The 24573-nt window shown below is 42.2% G+C and overlaps 1 protein-coding gene across 2 annotated transcripts in view; it reads left to right on the forward strand.

Moving 5' to 3' along the window:
* The window catches only part of TEK (TEK receptor tyrosine kinase), a 105946-nt gene extending 87376 nt beyond the window's left edge, over window positions 1-18570 (forward strand). The window contains exons 15-23 of one of the 2 annotated variants that reach the window (XM_054689624.1): window positions 387-597; window positions 3413-3523; window positions 5131-5321; window positions 6242-6355; window positions 10064-10134; window positions 11265-11305; window positions 12158-12254; window positions 14398-14497; window positions 15263-18569. In XM_054689624.1, the coding sequence (XP_054545599.1) occupies window positions 387-597; window positions 3413-3523; window positions 5131-5321; window positions 6242-6355; window positions 10064-10134; window positions 11265-11305; window positions 12158-12254; window positions 14398-14497; window positions 15263-15337 (1011 nt within the window). In that variant the 3' untranslated portion in view covers window positions 15338-18569. Of the gene's footprint in view, window positions 1-386; window positions 598-3412; window positions 3524-5130; window positions 5322-6241; window positions 6356-10063; window positions 10135-11264; window positions 11306-12157; window positions 12255-14397; window positions 14498-15262 lie in introns of both variants that reach the window. The other variant, XM_054689625.1, reaches the window with a different exon arrangement.
* The last annotated feature ends 6003 nt before the right edge of the window (window positions 18571-24573 follow it).

Below are 24573 nucleotides of genomic sequence, written 5' to 3' on the forward strand. Positions count from 1 at the left end.
GTGACTGCCCCAGAGAGGATCTCAGTTCTTTCCAAACCAGAAATAAACACCTGCTCATCCACAGCAGAGCAGAAACTCAACTGTGACTGAGAGATGTGTCGTGCTGTGGCACACGTGCTGATTCCCCCTTCCCATGGTCTCGGCAGACATTGCTAATTGATTGTAACTGCTTTCCCACTGAGACCTGGCACTATGACCCTGTGCCTCTATAGGCAACCAGTTCATTGGAGTGAGTCTGTTAGAAGAAACCTATTTTTATCTCTCTTCTAAAATCAGATACACCATTTCTCTTCTCAGCTGGTGTGGATACAAACAAGGGGAGGTATACACCTTAGAATTATGAAAAATCCTGACACAGAACCATGAAATATTTTTTTTTTCTCCAGAGGGAAGAACCAGCTGTGCAGTTCAACTCAGGAACTCTGGCCTTGAACAGGAAGGCCAAAAACAACCCAGATCCTACAATTTATCCAGTGCTTGACTGGAACGACATCAAATTTCAAGATGTGATTGGGGAGGGTAATTTTGGCCAGGTTCTCAAGGCCCGCATCAAGAAGGATGGGTTACGGATGGACGCTGCCATTAAGAGGATGAAAGGTCAGTTGCCTGGCCAGATGGAGTCAGCATTTCACCAGGGTTGGGAGAAAACTTGATTTCCTGTTGAATCTTTCCTCTGTGGTCTTAAATTCTTTTTTTTTTTTAATTTTTTTAAAGAATTATTTTATTATTTATAAAAGCACTGAGTACAGTCAGAAGCACGGAGGGTGAGAGAATTCACCCGAGCCAGAGCGGGGAGCAGAGCAGGCAGAAGGACCAAAGTACACTGCTGAGGGGAGCAGCAGGCGGCAGGAGAGGTCTGCGCGCCATGTGGGACCCTCGCTGGCGGCCGGGGATCAAACCGGCGCTGCAGAGGCTGCAGGCAGCTTTTCAGCCCAGCTCTCAACACTGCACCACCAGGGAGGCCCATGTGGTCTTACATTCTTTAAACAAAAAACTGGCATGATGCTAGAAAGAGCTGTTATGTGCAACTGAAGGTGATGTTTCCTTTGAGGTTGAGCCTGCGATAGGGTCAGAATGCACACATGAAGGTGTGAGCTGTTTAAACACCATGGGCTTAATTCCTGGGAGGTAAGAGTACAGAGCTCAGACATACGTTGCTGACTTTTGGGGGCACTTTTCTTGTAATGCAGTGGACTTCAAATTGAATGTGTATCAAAATCACATGGAAAACTCGTTGAAAAATCAACTGCTGAGCTGCAGATTCTAATTATGTTTCGGGCAGGGTCAGAGATTTTGCATTTCTAATTAGTTCCCAAGTGACACTGATGCTGAGGATTTAGAGATCACAGTTGGTGAGTCCTGCCTTCACAGATTATTTGCATTAAAATTCCTGGAGACATTGTTTAAAATGCATCTCCTTGGATTTCTCCCACCCCTAGTTTTACTGTATTCACTTTTCTGGGGTGACACCTGAGAATCTCTGTTCTTAACAAGTGGTCTCATTGATTCTCCTGAGAAAACCACTGATCTAAGGCCACAAGAATGAAATCTTTTCCAGTTGTGTTCATCTCAAGACTGTTTGGTACCTGCCCATTTAACGACACTGCATAAGAAACATCTGAGAAAGCAAAACACCTAGTTCCCTGACCATACTAGCTGGCTTCTTGTCTATGTGACACTCAACTTAGTCATAACTTGACTGTAGAGCTGCCCTGTTGCTCTTTCAGCACACAGACTTGGTGAGTGGTGTGTCAGGTCACGAATATAATTAATTGCTATTGTCTGGTGCTTTGTAATAAGGGCCCTTGTAGGTTGCAGATGGGGCTTCCTTTGTGTCTAATATTGAGCCAAAGATGAGAATTAACCCTAAATCTTACATAATCATCACTGCTTTCTGCATTGTTAAGAAGAGGTGTCAGGGGCCTCCCCTCGTGGTGCAGCACCAGTTCGATCCCTGGCCGCCAGCGAGGGTCCCACATGGCGCACAGACTTCTCCTGCCACCCGCTGCTCCCCTCAGCAGTGTACTTCGTCAGTCTGCCTGTTCTGCTCTCTGCTCTGGCTCTGGTGAATTCTCTCACCCTCCCGTGCTTCTGACTGTACCCAGTACTTATATAAATAAATAAATAAATCTTTAAAAAAAATTCCTTTAAAAAAATAAGAAAAAACAAAAAGCAAAAAAAAAAAAAAAAGGCATCAGTGTGAGAACACAAACAGAACAAAACATTACACTTAGAGATAGTAACACAATCCTTTTGTTTTGCTACCTTAGTCACAGGGAGTTGGGAGCATTGAGGCTATCAGGAGGAAAGAGGGTGCAGAAACTTATAAAGCCATTTTTTCTTGGGAGCTAACTTGAGTCTGGTTGTCATTTTCATGCCCATGTAAAGAGGTAACATAGCCTAACCAGGGCAGAAAATGTCTGATGTGAGTGATGCATCTAAAGGAGGGAAGTTACTGAAGGAAGGGAACAACCTCATTATAAAGAGCTTCATTTTTAAAATGCTCTCAAGGTATTGACGTGGACAGGGTACTTGACTTAGAATTGCCTGTTAGTCTCGTGGGAACCTTGGCCCACACAAAACATTCCCATGATTCCAAGCATGTTCAGGCCTTCCCACAGCCACCAGCAAGCTTCCTAATCCCTCCCATAACATTCCTTGCATATGAGCACACACTGTCACCAATTCAGGGCTGATAAGTTTGTGGTATGAACCAAATAACCTTTTCATCCTCGTTAGTGCCTGAGGGTTCTCCCTCTGATCAAAGTGCTAAGTGGAGAGGTTGAAAAGAATAGAAACAAATGCAACTCAGTTTTCTGACTACAAAGCAGCTGCTATAAAAATGTCATTGGAATTTGAAGTTTTTAGCAGGTCTGGTTATGAAAAGGCAGGTTAAAATTATTAAGGGAAGGTGTGTGCATTGTTGGTGATGTTTCTCTGAAACTGGTCTGTCCCTGGGCATTCTGTCTCTGAGTGGTAGGTTTTGGGAGAGAGAGCTGGGGTCTGAAAGTGGCAGCTGCACACTCTCTCCCAAATCTCTTCCCTGGTATTTGGGAGTTTAAAGAAGAAAACTTCATAGCAGGGCTTCTTAACTGGGGGTGATTTTGCCTTCAGGGGACCTCTGGAAATGTGTGGATGCATTTTTGGTTGGGCTACTCTTATTTACTTGCAGAGCTAGAGAAGGTATTAAATATCCTACTATCCACCGGACAGCCCCCAGCGACAAAGAAGTGTCGGTTCAAAGCATGCACAGCGCCGAGCACTCCGTGCAATTACAATATTCCTCCTCATCTCTGCTCTTTTCCAGACCTGATGGTGACTGAGAGCACTGAGGCCCTGGGAATTGGGAGAGGGCAATTGTTTCTTAATAGGTATAATGGGAAGGGTTGATGACTCTTGACTTTCTTCCCAGAATATGCCTCCAAAGATGATCACAGGGACTTCGCAGGAGAACTCGAGGTTCTTTGCAAACTTGGACACCACCCAAACATCATCAATCTCCTGGGAGCATGTGAACATCGTGGTAAGATGCTCTTTCCTGTTTTTGCTGCCAGATTTTTTGCCCTATTGAAAGAGGCACATTCCACATTGAAATTAGGAAAGATAATAATCTTTAAAAGGTTAGCTGGTTTTTAAGGTGCAGTTTCAACCTGAATGTCTAGTCTTCATTTGTAGATGATTGAGGTTTGGCATCTTTTTGGATGTAAGTGCCAAGGCTGGATCATTTGGCCTCTGATGTGGTTCAGCCATGACTGCCCAACAGTATCCACAGTTCCTGCCTACCCTCACCCTAGCTCCTCCAGAGGTTTTCTCAGCTCCCTGTCCCAGGTGGGTTGGGGGCACCCTCAGCATCAGAGTGAAATGCATTGGTTTGCTATTGCCTACCTGTTAATTTTTCTTGCATTGCCCCAAAACCCATATATGCATGTTTAAATGCACTAATACCAACAATCCACTGTTATGTGAAAGCACTTTGGTTGAAATAATAAGTGCTTTGTTTGAAATAATAAGTAACAATAATAAGTGTCTCTGACAGTGCCTTGTTTTTCTCTGAAACAAAATTACTGTACTGTCAAGTTGGTGTTTTCCAATTATCTTATGTTGTATGTGCTCTTAAAGTTCAACTGACATTATTAATGCAAATATTTTTGAATGCTTCCTATTACACATCACAATGTGTAATTAGCTGTGAATGAGCAGGTAACAAAAACTCTTTCATAGGTTTACCTTTGCATGCTCCCCGGGCTTGTAGTTTGAATCTGTGTTTAAACTTACTCATGGAAAAGTTTGCTCCCACAAAAAAGCTCCACGCGGTAATTATTTACAAACTTGACAACCTCTTGTTGACTTTGCAGCACAAACACCAACAATAGAAAAGAGACTACTTCCTTTTCCTCAATTTATTAAACTAAAAATACTGGTGCTTCAGACAATATATCATTCTGAGGTCTAATAAGGGTATAATTCTGAAAGTCAGATCATGTCCCTTAGGTTAAATAATGATGTAATGACATTTGTTTTTGAGTGATTTCTGAAAAAAGTAATCAGTGTGGGACAGCAGTAAATGAATGTTGGGGGGAAAAAGCACTGATAGTGGAAAAATATATTTTAAAATTTTGCTCTAGCATGACATTAGCACGTAGTTGGATGGCTCTTAAAATTTATAATTGTAAAGAAAGGGGCAAGAAAGCACATTCATTCCAGAATAGGTACAAAAGTGAGTGCCAGAAGAAATTTTGTTGCCAGATTTTCTATTTCTTAGAATAGCTTTAGAGTTCAAATTCACCTGACATTTTAATTTAAAAATTAATTTAAAATTTAAAAAATTAATTTATTTTAAAAATTAAAAAATTTTTAATTAAAAAATTCTACATTAGAAGAAAGACCACTTTATTTTTCTAGACATCAATATTTTTATCAAGACAGCTTTTATATTTTATAAAAAAGAATTTGGAATAAAAATAAGACAATGACCAGAATTTTTTCAAGGAACTGTTATTTTTTCCATAAAAGTTTATTTTCTAGTTTCTGTGAGCAAAAGGACATCCCACACTAGCATGGCTGACCATCAGCCGATCTCAGAAATTTCACAGCCACTGTTAAAGGGGTGCTCCTTCCCTTTCCCCACAGGCTACTTGTACCTCGCCATTGAGTATGCCCCCCATGGAAACCTCCTGGACTTCCTACGCAAGAGCCGCGTGCTGGAGACCGACCCGGCCTTTGCCATTGCCAACAGCACAGCGTCCACACTCTCCTCCCAGCAGCTGCTGCATTTTGCGGCAGATGTGGCCCGGGGCATGGACTACTTGAGTCAAAAACAGGTTTGTTCTGAGGACCTTGCTCTGGAGATCTAGCCACTGAAATGCTCTATTGTGAATGAGAGTTCAAATGTGCACCCTTTTCTCAAATTCTGTTACCTGGCCAATAGTTAACTGTAATTTGGGGAGTACAGCTTCACACCTCTGTGCACATGCTTTATTCACTCAGTTTGCACTTTTTTCTTTTTCTTCATTTTTTCAGTCACTCTCGAATTCCCTTTAACTGACTCCCTAACTTGAATCTCTGGTATATATTCCATCTTACATAGAAGTTAATGCCTAATATTGAGAATACATTTCTTTAGTGAATATCATATATATTTGAAGTACCTTAACATCCTTAGTTTTATTTGGTTCCAAGTAATGCACAATAGCCAAGGCCTTAAATTGTCAGTGAAAGGTTTTGGTTTTTTTTTAAGATTTATTTATTTATTTATACAAGCACTGGGTACAGTCAGAAGCTAGGGAGGGAGAGAAAATTCACCAGAGCGGGGAAAAGAACAGGCAGACTGACGAAATACACCACTGAGGGGAGCAGCAGGTGAGACAGGAGAGGTCTGCACACCATGTGGGGCCCTCTCGGGCCGTGTGGATGGAACCGGCACTGCAGAGCCTGAGGGCAGCTTCGTAGCCCAGTGCTCAACTGCTGTACCACCAGGGGAGGTCCCTGTCACTGAAAGGTTTAACAAGCTGTTTTCCCCTGAAGTGACTCTCCTAAGGCAACGTGGATCAGGTGGCAGGATTTGCTCAGGATTTTGGAGAGGAACTTGAAAGGGAATGGATTTGGGTGGCTTAAGACCCCTCTCTCTTCTTTAAAACCCCTATCTTCTCTATTTTCCAAAATTCTCCTTAGAGTGTATGCTAATGAAATCATGTGAGAAAGTAAATATGCTGAAAATACATAATTTTTGTTTTAATTTCAGTTTATCCATAGGGATCTGGCTGCCAGGAACATTTTAGTTGGTGAAAACTATGTAGCCAAAATAGCAGATTTTGGATTGTCCCGAGGTCAAGAAGTATATGTGAAAAAGACAATGGTAAGTTCAGCACAGACACTGATAACATCTCCTGATGTCACTTCTCCGAGAATACCATTGTTCTCTGGTGATTGAGGCATCTGACCGGGGATCCCAGTAGATACTGTCCTGGCCCAGCAAACATCCTCAGTTTTGATCTCTGAAATGAGATGAGAGGGCCCACGTAGACCAATGAAGAAACTCTGCCTCAGGTGGCCAGTAACTGACCGTGCAAGCCTAGCCAGGCAGAGGTCTGTGTTCATGCTCACCCCTATGCCTCTCACTCCAACACCTCTGGGGAGCAACCACCATCCCCTATCACACAGCGAATCTAACAGGTAACAGGTGTGTGACATACTTTCCAAAAATCAAGGAAAGAAAATGGTGGAGGGTGGCCCTAGAAGACAAGTTCATCTTCAAAACGCCAAGATTTCCCTCTTCACTGAAAGGTCTCTGCTCACTCTTCAAGCCCAAAGCAAATCCTCTTTGCTCTCTTTGCCCACTCTCCCAAAGAGTATTTTATCTTCAAGTCCCAGATCCTGCGGGAACCACATCATAGCTTCAGAAGAGAAAAGCTGTAGTCCTGCTTTTCTTGCTCACCCTGGAGTCATAACGCAACCTAGACACACAACAGCCCCGGGCACGAGTGCTGACCTGCCATCCCCTCTGCTTCCCTGATGGGTAGGCAAATGTGGGGCTGTGGGGGTGACAAGTCCCGTGGTCTCCCCTGTGTTCGGTGGGTCTCCCCCAATGTAGGGCTTTGCCCCACATTACTTGGGCTCAGCTTTCTCAGGATGACTCCAGTTTCATGACACGGGGGTTCTTTTCCTCTGCAAATTCCACATTCTCTCAGCAAGACTCAGATTTCTGCATTGACCCTCAAACTCTGGGTCCCTTTCTTTCCACTACACTTATTGTAGTTACTGACAAGATAACCTGGAAAAAATGTTCCAGAATATTTTGAAAAGGACTACCTCCACACCTTGATACAGTATTTAAAATATTTTTTTACTTATAACTTTCTTGCTTCCACAGGCATATGTAACTTCTCATAGTTCTAACAGTGAGCCAATCACTGGACCTTTCCACTCCCTTCTGTGATTAGGGCTGGAGGTGGGACCCTGGGAGTCCTGAATACCACCACACAGCCTGGCCCAAGGCACCCATCGACAACACTTTTGGAAGCCTTAGGAGCTTCCCTGAGGGCTGACTTGTCCCCTGAGCTTCAGACTCTGCCCCTCTCGCTGCAGACATGCCTCTTTTTTTTTTTTTTTTTTTTTTTTGGTGGGACCCTCACCGGTGGCCAGGGATCGAACTGGTGCTGCCGAGGCTGCAGGCAGCCTCCCAACCCAGCGCTCAACCACTGCACCACCAGGGGAGGCCCAGACATGCCTGTCTTAAAGCAGCACGTCCCACCACTCACCCATCTACTCTCGCTCTCCCTTCTCCTCATAGGTCACCTGGAATTCTCCCCTGTCTTTAATGGAGTCCCTTCCCTTCACTCCAGCATTTAATGGTTGTGGTGCCCTTAATGAAGGGTGGAGCCCCAAGACTTATGCAAATTATATATTGATAGAAGCTCTGCTCAATGTCCTGAGGCTAATGAGAGCTTGCTCGGCATTTCATAAAGGACAGGGATTGCTGCAGTGTGGGGAAGCTTATGGGGGATGCTTAGAGGAGCAGAGCGGAGGCCTCAACTCTGTCTCCTAATAACAGGGTCCAGTGATCTGTGGGAGGGAAGGGACAGCAGGAGGAAAGGCTGGAGAAAGGAAAAGACCTGGAGAGAATGGTGCAGTGTGGAGAGACACCACCAGAGGGCAGAGTGGCTACCTTCCCCGGCTGATTTTTTAAGTCAGAGATTTTCAAGTTTCATTTCATCTCAGAATCAATCATCTGGGAAAGTTTTCAGAAAATACAAATGCTGAGTTCTACCTCCTATAGGTTCTGCTCTAGTTTTTCTGGTAGTGTACTGCTTCAGTTTGTTGTTGTTGTTTGTTTTTTGAAATGCCGCAGGCATCAATACTGGTAGTGTTGTAAACTAATGCACAGGTAATGAACAATTGTAACAGGTGATGTGTGCCTAGGAAAGCACAGGTGTTATAGGACACTAAATGGAACCTGTGGGCAGTCATGGAGGGCTTCCTGGAGGCATAATTCCTGAATTTTATGGTTGATACTAGAAATGTGAAATGAATTGGGTGACCTGCAGGGGGTCACCCAGTAAAATCTCAGAGGCAAAGGAAAGTAGAAAATCTTTGGGGATTAAGTAATGTAATGTGGCTTGAGCATAATGCAGATAAGAGGGAGAATTAAAATTCAAGGTTGGAGGAAGAAGCAGGGATAAATCTTCTTGAAGAGTTTTGCTTCCTAGCGAAGGATCTGAGATCTTGGGACAATAGGAGCATTAGAGAATTCTAAGGATAGGAAGCATGTGGTTGAAGTTGCCATGTAGAGTGATCATCCTGATCGGATCTTTACAGAGTGAAACTAGGCAGGAAGTTCGGGAGGAGAGGTGGCTCTCGTCAGGCAGGACAGGAGGATGACCTAAACCAAGGTGATGTTAGCAGGACAGACAGAAGTGGACAGATAGAAGATAATCAAGAGAAAAATGAAAAAGTGGAGAAGGGAGTAAGTCGTTAGGGGTATGAGGCCAGAAGCTGGAAGGTAGGGAGTAAACAACAGCAAAGACAACACAAAATGTCTTTTAGACAACTTTTTGCATTCCTTAGCTGGGAAGAGGAAGAGCTAGACTAATAGGTGGGAGGTGGGCTGGGTGGGCCCACCCATGTGAAGGGATGGACGGTGCTTGTGTGGAGAACACTGAAGATGTAGCTGTGAGAAAGGATACAGGACAAAAATGCCATTTGGGATTTATGGCCAGTTTCAGAGTATCACCCACTTCACAATGCACTGGGAGAGGATTGTGCATTCCAGAACCATCCTTAGCTTCAGGGCGGGGCTGGTCTCATGGCAGGCTGCTGTGGGAGAATGCCTGCTCTGGTTTCAGGGGCTGCTGAGAAAGATCCTCTCAATACTCCTGCTTTTGCCTGCCCACAGGCCAATGCGGGTCATGCCACCATAGAGCTTTAACGCATCTCCGGTGAGGAAGGGTCCATTTTTTCACCTTGGGTCCTTATGATTCCTGGGGCGGGCCAATGAGAAGGAAGACTCAAATCCTAGTGAACTTGAGACTAGAAAAACTCAGAAATAAAAATTTCCAGTGTCTAGTCCTTATCTCATTTTCTCCAACCTGGACTCAGCAAGCCAAGAAATGGGAACCACCTGGAGGCAGTCAAAGACAGGCACCGAAAGGGTGCCTGAGTGGCCTTAGCCAATCATCAAACCTGATGAAAACTCACTGGGCAGAAGTTACTTCCTTCTCTGTTGATACAGACGCACACAGTGCACAGGCCTGAAAGGCTCTTCTCCTCCGTCCACCTGGTAACACCTACACATCTCACAGCGCCCCCCTGGCCACCTTCCCCACTCTGCCAGGCACACTTGGTCCCCTAAATACAAACATACACACCCAAATTTTTCTTTATATGAAACTGCTGTAGGTATCCCTTGAGGGAAGTAGGACTTACCCTATTTTCTTTGAATTCGCACACTCACGTGTGGGCGGGACATACACAATTCCTGTGTCTGCCGTACCCTGTGTCGTGGCAAGCTGGGAGCCTTGTGAGGGTCACCATCCTGCTTAAGTGACATTGACCTTCTTCTCTCCAGGGCAGGCTCCCCGTGCGCTGGATGGCAATCGAGTCGCTAAACTACAGCGTGTATACAACCAACAGTGATGTGTGAGTAGCCAATTAGAGTAGAATTCCCTCCCCCTCCCCCAGAAAAATACACACTTGAGAGGTTTTTAAAGAGAAGTATGACTATGACATCCATAAGCACAGGCAGTAAACTCACAGAATAAATGAAGTCACCAAGGGGATGGTTTTCAGGATGTAAAACGCTGGCAGTGACCCTCCTGTGACTTCATTGCCCCACAGGCCTCTGCGCACAGGACCTGGATCAAAGGAGGGGCCCAGAAGAGGTGCTGGGGTTCAGAGCTGGTGGGCACAGTGGGAAGGCCAGATGGGGCCTGCAGTGACAAGTCTCAGGCTGGCTGTCGGGGAAGAGCCAGCACTGAGAGTCAGGCAGCCTGCCTCACACCCCCTATTCTGAGGAGGAGACACTAAGACTCAGAGGGGTGAGGCAGGGGTCTGCTCACACCAGGGACTGGAGGGGCTGCAATGCCTGTATCTTCACTGTTGTTACCTCAGATCTCCTCTGCAAAACTTTGAGGTAGAAAGTGAGGACTCTGAGCAGATTACACTAAGAGGCCTCAAGAGGTTCAGTCACTTGTTCCAGTCATGGGAGTATTCAGTGTCAGAAATGGGATTTAACTCCGACCTGTCCAGCTTAGAATTTTTTTTCCTAAAGATTTATTTTATATATTAGCTGGGGTACAGGCCAGAGGGTGAGAGGATTCACCAGAGACAGAGCAGGGAGAAGAACAGGCAGACAGACTGAAATCACTGCTGAGGGGAGCAGCGGGCGAGCTAGGAGAGGTCTGCCACACCATGTGGGTATCTCCCTGGCCAGGCGGAATCAAACCCACTCTACAGAGGCGGCAGACAGCTTCACAGCACTGCACTCAACCCGCTGCTCCACCAGGGAGGCCCCAGCTTAGATTTTTATCTGCAGTCCAGGGTACCATCTCACATCCTCTAGCTAAAGAGAGTGGGACTCTGGCAAAGCTTACACTGTTTCTTTTATAAGCCTTCCACTGGGCTAAAGGGAGAGAAATGCGTGCCACATACAAGGCCCTATCTCAGGAAGCAGGAACTATGCATTTCTAAGAAAGGCTCAGTCAGCCTAGCTTTTGATGTACAAAATCCATCTGTTAGCTGATTATTGGCTTCCTGTCGCCCTTCTGCAGATGGTCCTATGGTGTGTTACTGTGGGAGATCGTTAGCTTAGGTGAGTATCCATATTTACCTACAAGGTAAGACTCTAGGCCTTGGGGATGGGCCCCTCACACTGTAATTCCATGGGTGCCATTTGAATGTGGTGCTATCAGACGTGACTTGGAAATAGCATACCTGGAAACTCCCGCAGTTCTATTTGCATGCTTCTCTTTTCAGAGGCCCCATATCTAGTGGCATGCTTAGTACTGAAGGACCTGGTAGCCATGCTGTTTGTGAGAGGTTAGTTATTTCTACCTGTGCAGAGATGTCATTGAACATCAATACAAAGTTACTTCTACACCGTTCAGATGGCATATTCAGCCACAAGAAGTCATATTTTGAAGGCCATTCCATATGTAAAAATGTGCATGCCAAAACCCAGAAAAATTTCACATACACTATGCTCCCAGTTTTGTAAATATTGCACATCCTAAAGACTAGAAGGATGACACAGATGGAGAATAAAAGTGATTATGTTTTTCATTTGTTTTGTATTTCCCAAGTTTTCTACCATAACCATGTGTTACCTCTGTTATTAGTATTGGGCAGTAACTGTTACAGATAAAATAGGAATTGATTACCATCACTATAGGCTTCTTTTAAGAAAAATATGCCTCTCACTGGCACGATTCTAGACTGAGAGAGGAGGGACAGCGCTGCAAGTTAGGGCCCCTGTGCTGGATCTCTCCACGGAAGCTGTAGCATAAGGCCGGTTCTGAGGGCCAGTGGGTTCGCCAGAGGCAGACTGGGTGCTCACTCTGCCCACCGTCTCCATCTTCACCCGGTCTCAGCTTTACAGCCGGAGAGCAGGACACTACGACCTTCCCCACTGCAGGGGCTTACAACACTGCTCCCTGTTTTCTAGGTGGCACCCCCTACTGTGGGATGACGTGTGCAGAACTCTATGAGAAGCTGCCCCAGGGGTACAGGCTGGAGAAGCCCCTAAATTGTGATGATGAAGTGTAAGTCACACCTTACTTTATGGGGCCCTTTGATCTTAGCTGGGTTCCTTCACAATTCTGAGACTCACTAATAGAGGAGTTATGTGGTATGTATCCATAGCCCTCTCTGTACGTACACACACACACAGCCCAAACAGCTGGAAGGTAGGGAGTAAGAGCTTTCCAGGCATAAACATCCAGGAGAAATTTTAGATGAGTTGTGGGAAGGTTGAAATATGGAAGCAACAGACACAGAAAAGAACTGAAATTTGTGATCCTGGCCATGAATAAATGTATGAAACCTTGAGACAAACCTTGGGGATAGAGATTTCAGAGCTGTCACTTAAGGAAGCTGGATTTTTCTTTGTAGAATCTTGCGTTCTGCAAGCCCTGTCTTCACTGCAGCACTATTTACAATAGTCAAGATATGGAAACAACCTAAATTTCCATCAGTGGCTGGATGAATAAAGGCCTGTGCGTACACACACGAGGGAATACTACTGAGCTCTAGAAATGAAACCTTGTTCTTTGTAACAACATGGATGGGCCCTGAGGGTATTATGCTAAACAAAAGTATCAAACAAAATCAGGCAAATACTGTCTTTTCACTGGTGGAAATATAAAAAAGCAAAGTGAGAGAATGAACAAAGCAGACTTAGATACAGAGAACACACTGGTGGTTACAGAGGGAAAGGAAGCTGGGGAATGGGGGAAACTGATAACTTCCATGGCGTTGGATGGAAACTAGACTTTTGGTGGTCACATTGTCATGTGTATGTTGTATACCTGAAGCTTCTATAATGTTATAAACCAGAGTTAACTTAAAAATTTATTTAAAACCTGGTTAAACAGGTTTTTGTTTTTGAATGGCAGGACTTCATGAAGCGTCTGTTGAGACTATGCTTATCCCTAAAAGGGAGCTGCTTATAAGGTGGCATTTTTGCAAATCACTGATTTTTTTTTTTGATTTATGAGAACGTTATTTATTTATTGTTAATGAAGAATCAATATTCTACATCCTTGCTGGTGTCTCGACAGTATAGTTTCCCCGCCCTCACCCCCAACCAGGTATAGTCACTGTAGCGCTTCCCCTGTTGAAGCACCAGTGGTCCTGCACCTTAGTCCATGTGTTCTCCTGCCCATCCCCCTATTTTCACCCCTTTCTCTCCCCCGCCCCCTCTGAAAATCCAAGGTCAAAAGTCAGTTTTCAAGGGTTGGTTTTAAAGTTTGACTTTGTTTGACCCTTTGTTTTTTCTTTTTTATTTAAATTTTATTTTTATATTCCCCATACAATTACAACCCCCTTATTTTGACCCCAATCTCTCCTTTCCCCGCCTCCCACCCCCCCCCATAGGGTGTCTCTGGTTCATAGTCGTTTGTTGATTTTGATATTTTCTTTCTTATAGTTATTCTTTTTCCTGGTCCCTTATTTAAGTTTTCTAGATTCCTGCTATGAGTGAGACCATCCGGTATTTTTCTTTTTCTTTCTGGCTTATTTCGCTGAGCATGATCCCTTCCAGCGCCATCCATGTTGCTGCAAATTGCATGTGTTTATCTTTTTTGAATGCTGAGTAATATTCCATGGTGTATATGTACCACATCTTCTTGATCCAGTCATCTATTTTTGGGCATTTGGGTTGTTTCCAGAGCTTAGCTATTGTTAACAGTGCTGCTATAAACATAGGGGTGCAGGTGCTCTTTGGAATTGATGTTTCTGTGTCCTTTGGGTAAATACCTAGGAGTAGAATTGCTGGATCATATGGAAGCTCTGTGCTTAGTAGGTCAAGAAATCTCCACACAGCTTTCCATAGTGGTTGGACCAGTTTGCACTCCCACCAACAGCAAACACTGATATTTTGAGAGATGTAGTTTTACAAGGGAAATGATGTCCTAGAAACATCATGCACTATAAAAATTGCTGAGACCAAGATTGTGTAGAAATGGTACCTGCAGTAGGCACTAGAGCTACTGGGAGAAGGGGCCTTGGCTAGGGAGGTGGGACCTGAACAGAGACTTCCTGAGCACTGTACCTGTGTCACCTGCTGGCTAAGCTTGATGATCATGTGTAGAATGGTGATGCTTGTTCCTCCTTTTCTGCACAATACAGAGCTGGCTGTGCCTAGTACTTAATAAGAGTTAATTCTTTGATGCTTTGTTTCCAAAGGTACGACCTCATGAGACAATGCTGGCGGGAAAAGCCTTATGAGAGACCCTCATTTGCCCAGATCCTGGTGTCCTTAAATAGGATGTTAGAAGAACGCAAGGTGAGGACTTGGGAATTGGAATTCCTCAGGTGCCTGGTGTAGTGAATAAAAGTAGTTGATGTAATTCAACATGTTCTTTTGAGTTTAGCCCTAGATACCACAGGGACATAAAAGATGTGGCCTCTGACTTGGAGGAAGTTACAGTTTGGGAGGAAATAAGATTTCTAGACAAGATACAGTTAAACATGGTAGAATAACCTATAGAGTTAGCCAAGTTGAGCAAGAAGGAGTCTTCTCAGTCATAGATCCTGACCCTTTTAATTTCATAGATGAAGAAACACTCAGAGGTGAAAGTGACCAAGGACACAGAGCAAGTAGAAAATAGGGTCTGGAATCCTATGCAAATGTCTAGAACGTAGTTATCTATATGGGTCTGGGGTTCAAATGACAAATCTAGGTTAGGGAGGTAGATTTTGAAAGCCATCAAAACCCTAGTGGTCATTAAATCAGAAGTGTGGGGAAGATAAATAGTGGACAAAGAAGGCTTAGAGAGCCAGACATGTCAAGAGGGACAAGAGACCATGAAAAACAGAAAGCAGCTCAGAGACCCAGGAAAGGGAGACCATGAACTCTTACTTGCAGCTGCATGTCAGCAAGAAAGTCATCGAATGCAAGAGGGATTGAGGGTAGAAAAGCACCACCACCACCCCTCCCCGAACCTAGTATTTGACCTGAAACAAGCCAAAAAAGCCAGAGTTTCTGGAACCGCCCGGCAAAAGCAGTTATTGAAGCCACCATGTTCTCTGAACCACTCTTGTCTTCTAGACCTACGTGAATACCACCCTTTATGAGAAGTTTACCTATGCAGGAATCGACTGCTCTGCTGAAGAAGCAGCCTAGAACAGTCCACCTTCATCTGTATACTCTGTTTTCCCTTCACTGGCCTGAAAGACCCTTCACGCGCTGATGCTGAGGAAGCAGAGAGACTCTGCCAAGAGATGTGACATAGGAGTGTACATATCTGTGTGTCTGTGACCTTCACCACAACCCCCCCCCCCCCTGGTGTGGATCTATAGTATCCTCTGACTCTGATAGGGCTGTATATACTGTTTTGAGTAAGAATGTGCTGAATCAGAATGTGTTTGTGGTTTCATATGTAATAATATATTTTTTTCTAAAAATGTGGACTTCACGGGAAGGTGTGAGAATACAATTACTAGAATGTGTATCATTATTCTAGATATTTTTATATTTACCTTTATATTGAATGTTATACAATGTTTTGCTGTGTAGAAGTAAAATATTGTTAATAAAATGATCCAGACACTATGGGTGAGAAAAGTGAAGCAAATGTATGAGTTCTAAGAGGATGCAGCTTACCCTGGAGAGACTGCAGAATCCAACTTCTGTAAAGAAATAGCCTTCTATCTCTAAATTTTCTCCTCACCTGTAAAAGCCACTCCAGTTTCAATGTATTTACAGAATCCACAATACTAAAATGTACAAGTCAACTTAAATTTCATTCCTTCAAAGCCTAAGAATCTTTAAAGTATAAATAAGTTTAATCCAAAAAATTATGGGATTTTTCTCTGGTAACATTGTGTGTATTTTAAGAAATAAAAACAGAAGTCCTAGAGTCCTATTTATAGACATGATATTTATCACACCAAATACACAGCCTGCACACTGTAAAACATTTTCGCTTTGATTCGTTGCGAGTTTATCATTTATCCTGCAGCACATGTGGCACTGAGATCATACAGTAAGTAAAGAAATGCCTTATATACCTACCTTTGTTCCAGGGGTGTGTCTCAGAAGTATTTCTAAATGCCTTTTAAGAGAAACTCATCAAATTATCAATTCCTAACTTGTCAATAATATATATAGAACAACTAGTAAGTATACTTTACCCCACAAGGTGTCTCAAGTTCACAAGATGGGAAACATCTCCGAGGAGTGTAATGTCTGGGTCATTTTCTTGCTCCGGGCAGGACACCCCTGCTAGCGTTCCACTGTGAACAGAGGATCTGGAGTTAGAATCCCTTCCAGTTGTATTGCAGTGTTAAATAGTTAGACATACTGCATAACATTGCCTATTCCTGCTGTCTAGTAACCTTATGTATTCAGAATTTATGACCAGGAAATTGAATTCAGTTATAGCTATTATAGAAAAAAACTTACTACATAAGAGCAGTTTGTTTTCCTGGAATAGTTGTTGCATTTCCTCTAACCTTGGTGGCATAAATTTAAAAAAATTATGTCAGTATGAAATTGTTTCACATCAAATGCATGACTTCAAAGTCAGCACATGGCTAAAAGTATTTGTGGCAGCAAGAAACAGATATTCAATGATAATTAAGATTTACGTGTCAATTGAAAATACCAAGGCTACCAACCAGAGGTATGTTTGCGGACATAACATCACCAACTGTCAGAAGGCAACTAATTTATTCTGACAGAGATATATTATTGGTTACTCTGAGTCATTCATACCATTGGCAAAGAAATGTTTGCTGTTCTGCAGCTTATTAGCAGCATTAATACTGAAGATGCATGGCCTCTGACTCAAAGCTTAATAGCCAAATTAAACAAAGGCAAATAGTTCCCCTAAGCCAATTTCCACACTATCAAAGAGAAATTAAGAAAAACTAGCCCTTCAAAGGGTTTAGACAGCAGGTTGGAAATAGAGTAGAACTTAATATGTTTAGGAGATCCATAGTATATATACTACTTCAAAAAATTGGTAAGTTATTATGCATTAAAATTGAGTAATAGAGCAGCAGTTAGAATCATGCTACACAACAGCTAAATGACCAAATCTTTTTGTTAACTGAGTTTGCTAAAAGTTTACATGTACTTCCATGATTTGTGAGGAAAAACTCTTCTATTTATATATAGGAGATCCAGAGAAAATTGTCAGTTTTGTGAGGTAAAGATGTTTAGGTATTTAGAGAGAAAAAGAAATGTAGGTGATGTGGGAAATGATCTTTGGGAAGCCTTGAACCTGTTACTTCACCTTGAAACATCTTCCTTTGTTCTCTAGTCAGCACAATGAGTTGAAAATTGAAACCAACTTAATTCTCCCCCCTCTTGCTCCAGTCACAACTTAATAAATCACCATGGAAATTTAGCCTTTAAAGTGTAATAACCAAACCTCAACAACACATTTTTTCTTCTCTTACCCACTTTGAAAGTGTCAAGAAAGTTCGCCATCGTAGACCAAGCTCTGCAGCTCGCAGCGGAGGCTAGAGGAGTCGTGGACATGGCAATGCAGAGAGTGAAGATGTTCCTGGGCACAGTGATTACTTCCTTCCCCTCAGGTCTTGCTCGACCTTCCTGAAGACCAGTTCCAGGCAGACAGTTGCATTTGCAATTGAATGGTGACCTTAAATAATACAGAATATAAAATAACACATTAGACGTAAGGCAATCATATAGGTAACATCTGTGTTACAGATGTCCTCAAAGCCCCGAGTTTCTGTTTATAACAAGATTTGCAGTAACCACTTACCAAATATAAAATGGCCTCTAATGTTTGCTCATAAATGCTTTACATGAATCTAGATTAACAAACATCTCCCTTTTTGCATGTAGCGGGTCCTCAGCTATGTTGTCACTATTTGCTGTGACTCAATGGCATGTTGGTCTCCACGTACCTATGTCTGGGAAGATGTTACAACAAAGTGGCAGGAATCCCTAAAGGACAGATCAAGCAAGAAACCAGAAATACAGAATGCTGGAAAAAGCATACTTCTCAAAACTAAAGAATTAGACAGATTTCATGGTTTTAGAAAGTAAATGAAATTTACCCAAGATGTAAAGCTTTCAGATCCAGTGAGGATAAACATCTGAATTTCAATGAAAAATCATACAATCAATACTTCTAAAATGATGTGTCTTTTTTTGTCTTGCTCTGAGAACACGATAGTATATAATATTTCGATTTTGCTTTCTAGGCTACTTTTTATTGTTGAGTGAAATATTTTATGTCCAGGGTTCAAGATTGTTTTTCATAGAGCACATTAAGAATTTTGTAATAAAATTTTATAGAATTGATACATGAATTTTTGAGATGACATAAAAACCCTCTGCGAGACACTATTAGTTAGTGGTTAGTAGACTGATGGGAGAATAAAGACTACAGGATAAAATCTGTATTTTATGATCAGACCAATGACATGGCCATTGGAGGATCCTTATCTTAAGTATCTCTAGAAACATACAGAACTGTAACAGAATTTAAACATACTCAAATTTAACTCTCTATTTAGAGGGTCTATATGGGCTTAACAGCATATGCAGAGTAACCTCCATGTAAAGCCAGAAACTAATAATTTGTACATGGCAATGCCTGTAGCAGGGTAGTTTAACCTTGGTTATATTTCATCAGAAAAGCAAAATGAAAAAATAAATATTGAGAGCAAGATCAATCATCTTCTGTAAAGCCAAGTGTCCACATAATGAATCTATTGAGTTTGAGCTACACACACACACACACACACCACACACACACACACACACACACACCTTTTACTAAGTGAGATAACCTATATTCAATCAATTCTAGGACGTTACTTGGCTTAATGAAAAGCACATAGGAAAAAAATTGCAGCACGTTTTAGAATGGAATTACATGTCCACACCTACAAAAATTTTATGCATGGGTTCAAAGATTAGGCAACTTGCCAAACAATTATCTGGTCACCAGTCTCAGTATAATTGCTGTTTGGGACAGTGGACTTTGGGGTTTTTCAAAATCCTGGGACAGAACCCATAGAAAAGAACCAATAGTAAGCCTTTTCGACAGCAGTTTTTAACCATGGACCTCATGATTTATTCAGTCAACTCAGACTTAAGAACTTGATATTAATCATAAGCGGGCTCTTACCTTCATCCTGAATAATTCTCTGCCAAGTCACTGGACTCAAGGGATCTTTTCTGAAGTCAGCCTAGCCGATGAGGAAACATAACTGTCGTGTCCACAACTAAAATATGGAGTAACTGTCAAATGAAAGAAAAACCCTATCAGAAGCTCTTGGCAATAAAATGAGGTAACTAGAAGCAGTGACTATGGTATGATAGCAAGTAGCAAAGCACAGTCACGTGTATCAGCCACTTACCACTTTGAATGGGTGGCCTCCCTACTGCAGAGTAGTGACATGATGCCCCATTTTCAGGCAAGGAGACTGAGGCTTTGAGAGATTGTGTAAACTTCGAGTACAAGGAAATCAAATCTAAGCAGTCTGACTGCCTCATTCTACTGTGAGAGCACCGCCAGGGGGCAGCATGAGTCAGAGTGTTTCTACCACTGGCTGTGGGTCTCCCACTTTGTGACTGGGTTGAGGGGGGAACATCTCTATTCAGCTCAAGTACCCTTCGCACTATTGCATTTCAGTGGGTTACTTGTCTGTCTCCTGGGAGGGAGCATGGGTAAGAACTTAGTCCCACCCAGCTCCAAATCCCCTGTGCTTACACACGAAGGTGCTGGGAAAACAGGATATATGATGGCGTAGATATGGGAGAAGGGTCAGATAACTTAGAGCCTAGAAAGTCAGTTTGGAGTCCTCACTAGGAGGGCTGGATTTTGAAAGGAGCATTGATGATTAGCCTCAGGACAAGAGTAATTTAAAGATTGATAGGGTGGTGTCCATTGAGATGTAAAGTTTTCAATGCCTTGTTCAATAAGCACTTGAATGTGTCAGCCACTGCTGAAGCATTGGTCCTGGCTTCAAGATATTGACTAAATCAAAGAAGGTGGGGTAGAAATAGAGAAAGATGGGAACATCCATGGTTTATCTGGATGGAAGAAACCCGAATACAAGGAATGAAGAAGCATGTGGTCTGAATTGTCTGGTGTGGGAGAAAATAAATGCTGGAAAAATGGTGACAAAGTTAGCGTGATAGGTGATATCTGCGAGGGGACATCACAGCTCTTCCCTGAGGAGTATTTCACAGAACACTGAGGTCCCTGCCTCTCTTTCCCTCTTTAATAGGGTGCAGACAAAGCACATCCCCGTCTCTTGTGTCACATGCACAAGCAACACTGCTATGTGAAACAAGCTTCTGTACTTTGGACACCAACTTTATAGAGAAAAGGCTGGCATACACCTATGAAAATTCAATGGCCTTACTTTATTCTTGCACTGAAGAACAACTAGCCCTTCTCTCCGGGAAGACAAGTCCTCAGGTGGCTGGAGCTAATCTCAGTAAAGGCTGCCAGCATTCTAGAGCTGTGCTGTGCAATGTGGTAAATGCGAATCACATGTGGCTTTTTAAATTTAAATAAAATTCATTTTCTCACTTGCATTAGTCCTATTTCAAGGGCTCAACACACACACATACATTGCTGGTGTCTACCATACTGAACGGTGGCAACACAGAACAAAAAGTTGTACTGGAGAGCACTGTTCTAGATCAGAGGTGCCCCCCAAATTGACACCAAATCAGAGGTGTCGGACTGTAAATATTCGGCTTGCATGTCATGTGGCCTCTACATGAGAGCAGTTATAGAATATGTGTAAATGAGTAGGCAAGTGGCCTCATCCCAACAAAAGTATTTGCAAATATAGGAGATCACATGGGCCAAAGAGTTCACATAACTGTTTTACAACACAGCAAGAAACAGACAATTTCAACACAGAGTATATATTCATGTCTATCTTGCCAAGCAAAGGAACATGATATGATTTTATACAGCCTACCCAATTAAATGTGAAAAAATATCTCCAAGCATGTAAATATCTCAAACTTAGTTGAATATTAAAGGTATCAATTAAATACTAAAGATATCAATTAAAGACAACGTGAAAACAGTGATTTTGATTTGATCATAACTGATGATGAACATTCTGATCCTAACTAGCCAAGTGATTTCTGCTACCTGATGTTGCTGCTGGTGTGTCCTGGCTGGACTATCAGCTTCGACATCCTTAGACCCATGTCTTCTAGGTTAGCACAAATCAAGCAACAATGACAACACAGTGATGACCAGTGTTGTAACACAGAGCTTTGTGAAAATTCTTTACCGAGTTGTAAGCTATGTCCAATTAGTACAGTGTCGGCGCTGAACTGGGCTCACAAGGTGGCGTGTACAACAGGGACTGACGTTTTAGTGTTCCTTGTCATCTCCCGCTGCACCAGAAAACCTACACCAAAAGGACATGCAAAGCAGCTAAGAATGTAGCTCAGTAGATTTCATCACATATAGTTAGGACACATTACTCAGCCAAGGTTGCAAACATTTGCTAAATAAAGCAGATTTTACTCACACGACTGCCAATTACCCCTAATAAAACTTATCACTTGGATCAATAACAAGTTTGTAGAGTTCATTTTGAACTCTGATCTCCATATAATCTGAGGGCTATTTTTACTGACAAGTAGTCTATTTGCTATTAAAATTAGACTAACGATGAAATGGGGGTGGCATGGAAACGCATATGGCATTCTAAGTGCCCTGGGTTTGAATTATACTATGACTGCCCACTTACTATATTTGATTTTCAGCAAGTTAACTTCTGGTCTTAGTATTCTCATCTGCAACGTAGGGGTAATCACCAACCTTACTGGTTTATTAGGATTCAATGAAACTGCATGCAGGAAAACAGACTACTTTGTGGCTTTCATGAAGCACATACTAAACAGATGTTCAGAAACATGGCTACTGATGTGCAATTTAGGAGAAAAGGAATGGACAAAAATACTGCAAAATATTTTCAGCTTACACTATGTGTTGATATTATTGTCTCCCACATAGGATGAAAGTGAGTCGACTCCATCATCCTGCTTATAAAATGTGATGCACAGTTAAGTAAATATTCAAATTAGGGGGAAATTATTATAGATGGAGTACTAGGATCCCTTCTAAAATATTTTTAAAAGAATGCAATGAGGGGCCTCACTGGTGGCACAGGTGGTTGAGCTCCACATGGTGAGGTTGTCCATGACCTCTGCAGCTCGTGTTTGATCCCGGCCGGCCGGGGAGCAATCCACATGGCACAGCAGACCTCTCCTGTCTCACCCGCTGCTCCCCTCGGCAGTGTATTTCGTCAGTCTGCCTGTTCTGTTCCCCGCTCTGTCTCTGGTGGTGAATCCTCTCACCCTCCCGCATATCTGGCCTGTATGCTGGTTCTTGCATAAATAAAATCTTTTTTTAAGAAAAAAAGAATGCAATGAATTGAACGTGTTTAAGGTTTGTTTTTGAAGAGTCAAAGTTTATTTTATTTTAAATGCAAGTTCTTCAGTTATTACTTTGGCACTATGAATTTTATAGAATTACCAAAATACTTTCTGATTTGTTCCAGATCAGTTATGAGTTAGGGAAGATCCTTAACTCATGAAAAATAAGAAACAATACAAGTACAATAACCTTAAGTACATTACAATTACATTTGTCAATTATACCTCAGTAAAACTGAAAAAAAGAATACAACAGAGGGGACTAGGAGAATAATGACAAAATGAGGAGGATAAAAACCAAATAGAATTGGAGGAGAGATTAAATACAAAAAAAACACTTTCTGATAGCTACTTTTTTTTTTAGTTTCTATGCATACAACCATTTCTACGAACTGTGAGGAAATCCAGGTTAAAAATTGCTTGTTAACAGAATTCTCTATAATTATTCTCAATATTTATCATCAAAATATCTCTTCTGCCCATTTTTTGACGGGATTATTTTGTTTTTGTTGAGTCTCATCAGCTCTTTGCAGATTTTTGTGATCAGTCCTTTATCATTAGTGTTGGGTGCAAAAATTTTCTCCCAGTTGGTGGGGTTTCTCTTTGTTTTTGTTATTGTCTCTTTTGCTGTGCAGAAGCTCTTTAATTTGATGTAGTCCCAGCTGTTTATCTTTGCCTTCACTATCACTGCTTTGGGTGAAAATACTCCAGTCAAACAATGGGCAGAAGAGCTAAAAAGAAACTTCTCTGAAGAGGAAATGCAAATGGCCAACAGGCATATGAAAAAATGTTCAACATCACTTGTAATCAGGGAAATGCAAAGCAAAACTACATTTGAAAGCACTTAAGTTAAAACTTCACATGGGCCTCCCCGGTGGCGCAGCGGTTGAGCGCTGGGTTGCGAAGCTGCCCGCGGCCTCTGCGGCGCCGGTTCGATCCCCGGCTGCTCCCCGGCCACCAGAGGAGGGTCCCACATGGCGTGCAGACCTCTCCTGCTGCCCGCTGCTCCCCTCAGCAGTGTACTTCGGTCCTTCTGCCTGCTCTGCTCCCCGCTCTGCCTCTGGTGAATTCTCTCACCCTCCCGCTCTTCTGACTGTACCCAGTGCATGTATAAACAAAACAAACAAACCAGCAAACAAATAAATAAAGCATGCCTCTATTAAAAAAAAAAAAAAAAAAACTTCACATAACTGTATGTTGACTGTGCTAGTCTCAAAAACCACCCCCTTTATAAAATGCACACTGAGTGTTATTGTTAATGACTCCTCTTGGTTTCACAAATGTGCTACCTGGAGGCTGAGATCAACCACCGTCACTCGAGTAATTTCCAAACCTTTGGCTGTAAAGCACTGTAAAGTGGGAAAAATTAAATTTATATATTATATTGAATTGGCATATTTTCTTTTAACATCTGAGTATCTTAAAGGATTGTTTCTAACTAGAATATACAATTTTATCATTCAGTTTTGCTAACAGATGACAGTCAGTGCATCTGACAGTCAGATGAAAAGATATTCCAAGCTTTTTCTTTCCTTAATTTTTCTTAAGGAACTGTTAGTAATTATTTCTGCTAATAAAATAATTTCACTTTCTTGGCTTAACTTTTTACAATTTTTATTAGAGTTCAGCATTATTCAGCAGAATCTTCTGTGATGATGAAATGTTCTATTCCTGTGCTATCCAAAATGCAGCCACTAATCACAAGTAGCTACTGAGTAATTGAAATATGGCCTGTGTGACAGTGTGAATTTTTAACTTAAATTTTAATTAAATTTAAATAACCACATGTAGCTAGTGGCTACCATAATGAACAATGCAGACCTTACTGAATGGTACTTCAACACAGCATCCGAGAGCACAACATGAAACTGATATTTGATTTCTAAGCCAAAAACAGCCTTCATGGTTCCCACTTAAAGACATAAGCTTCAAAACTGAACACTGCCCTTCTACATTTA

The sequence above is a fragment of the Talpa occidentalis genome, unplaced genomic scaffold (genome assembly GCF_014898055.3).
Source record: "Talpa occidentalis isolate TD23 unplaced genomic scaffold, MPIMG_talOcc4v2.1 talOcc4.7, whole genome shotgun sequence".
Classification (NCBI taxonomy): domain Eukaryota; kingdom Metazoa; phylum Chordata; class Mammalia; order Eulipotyphla; family Talpidae; genus Talpa; species Talpa occidentalis.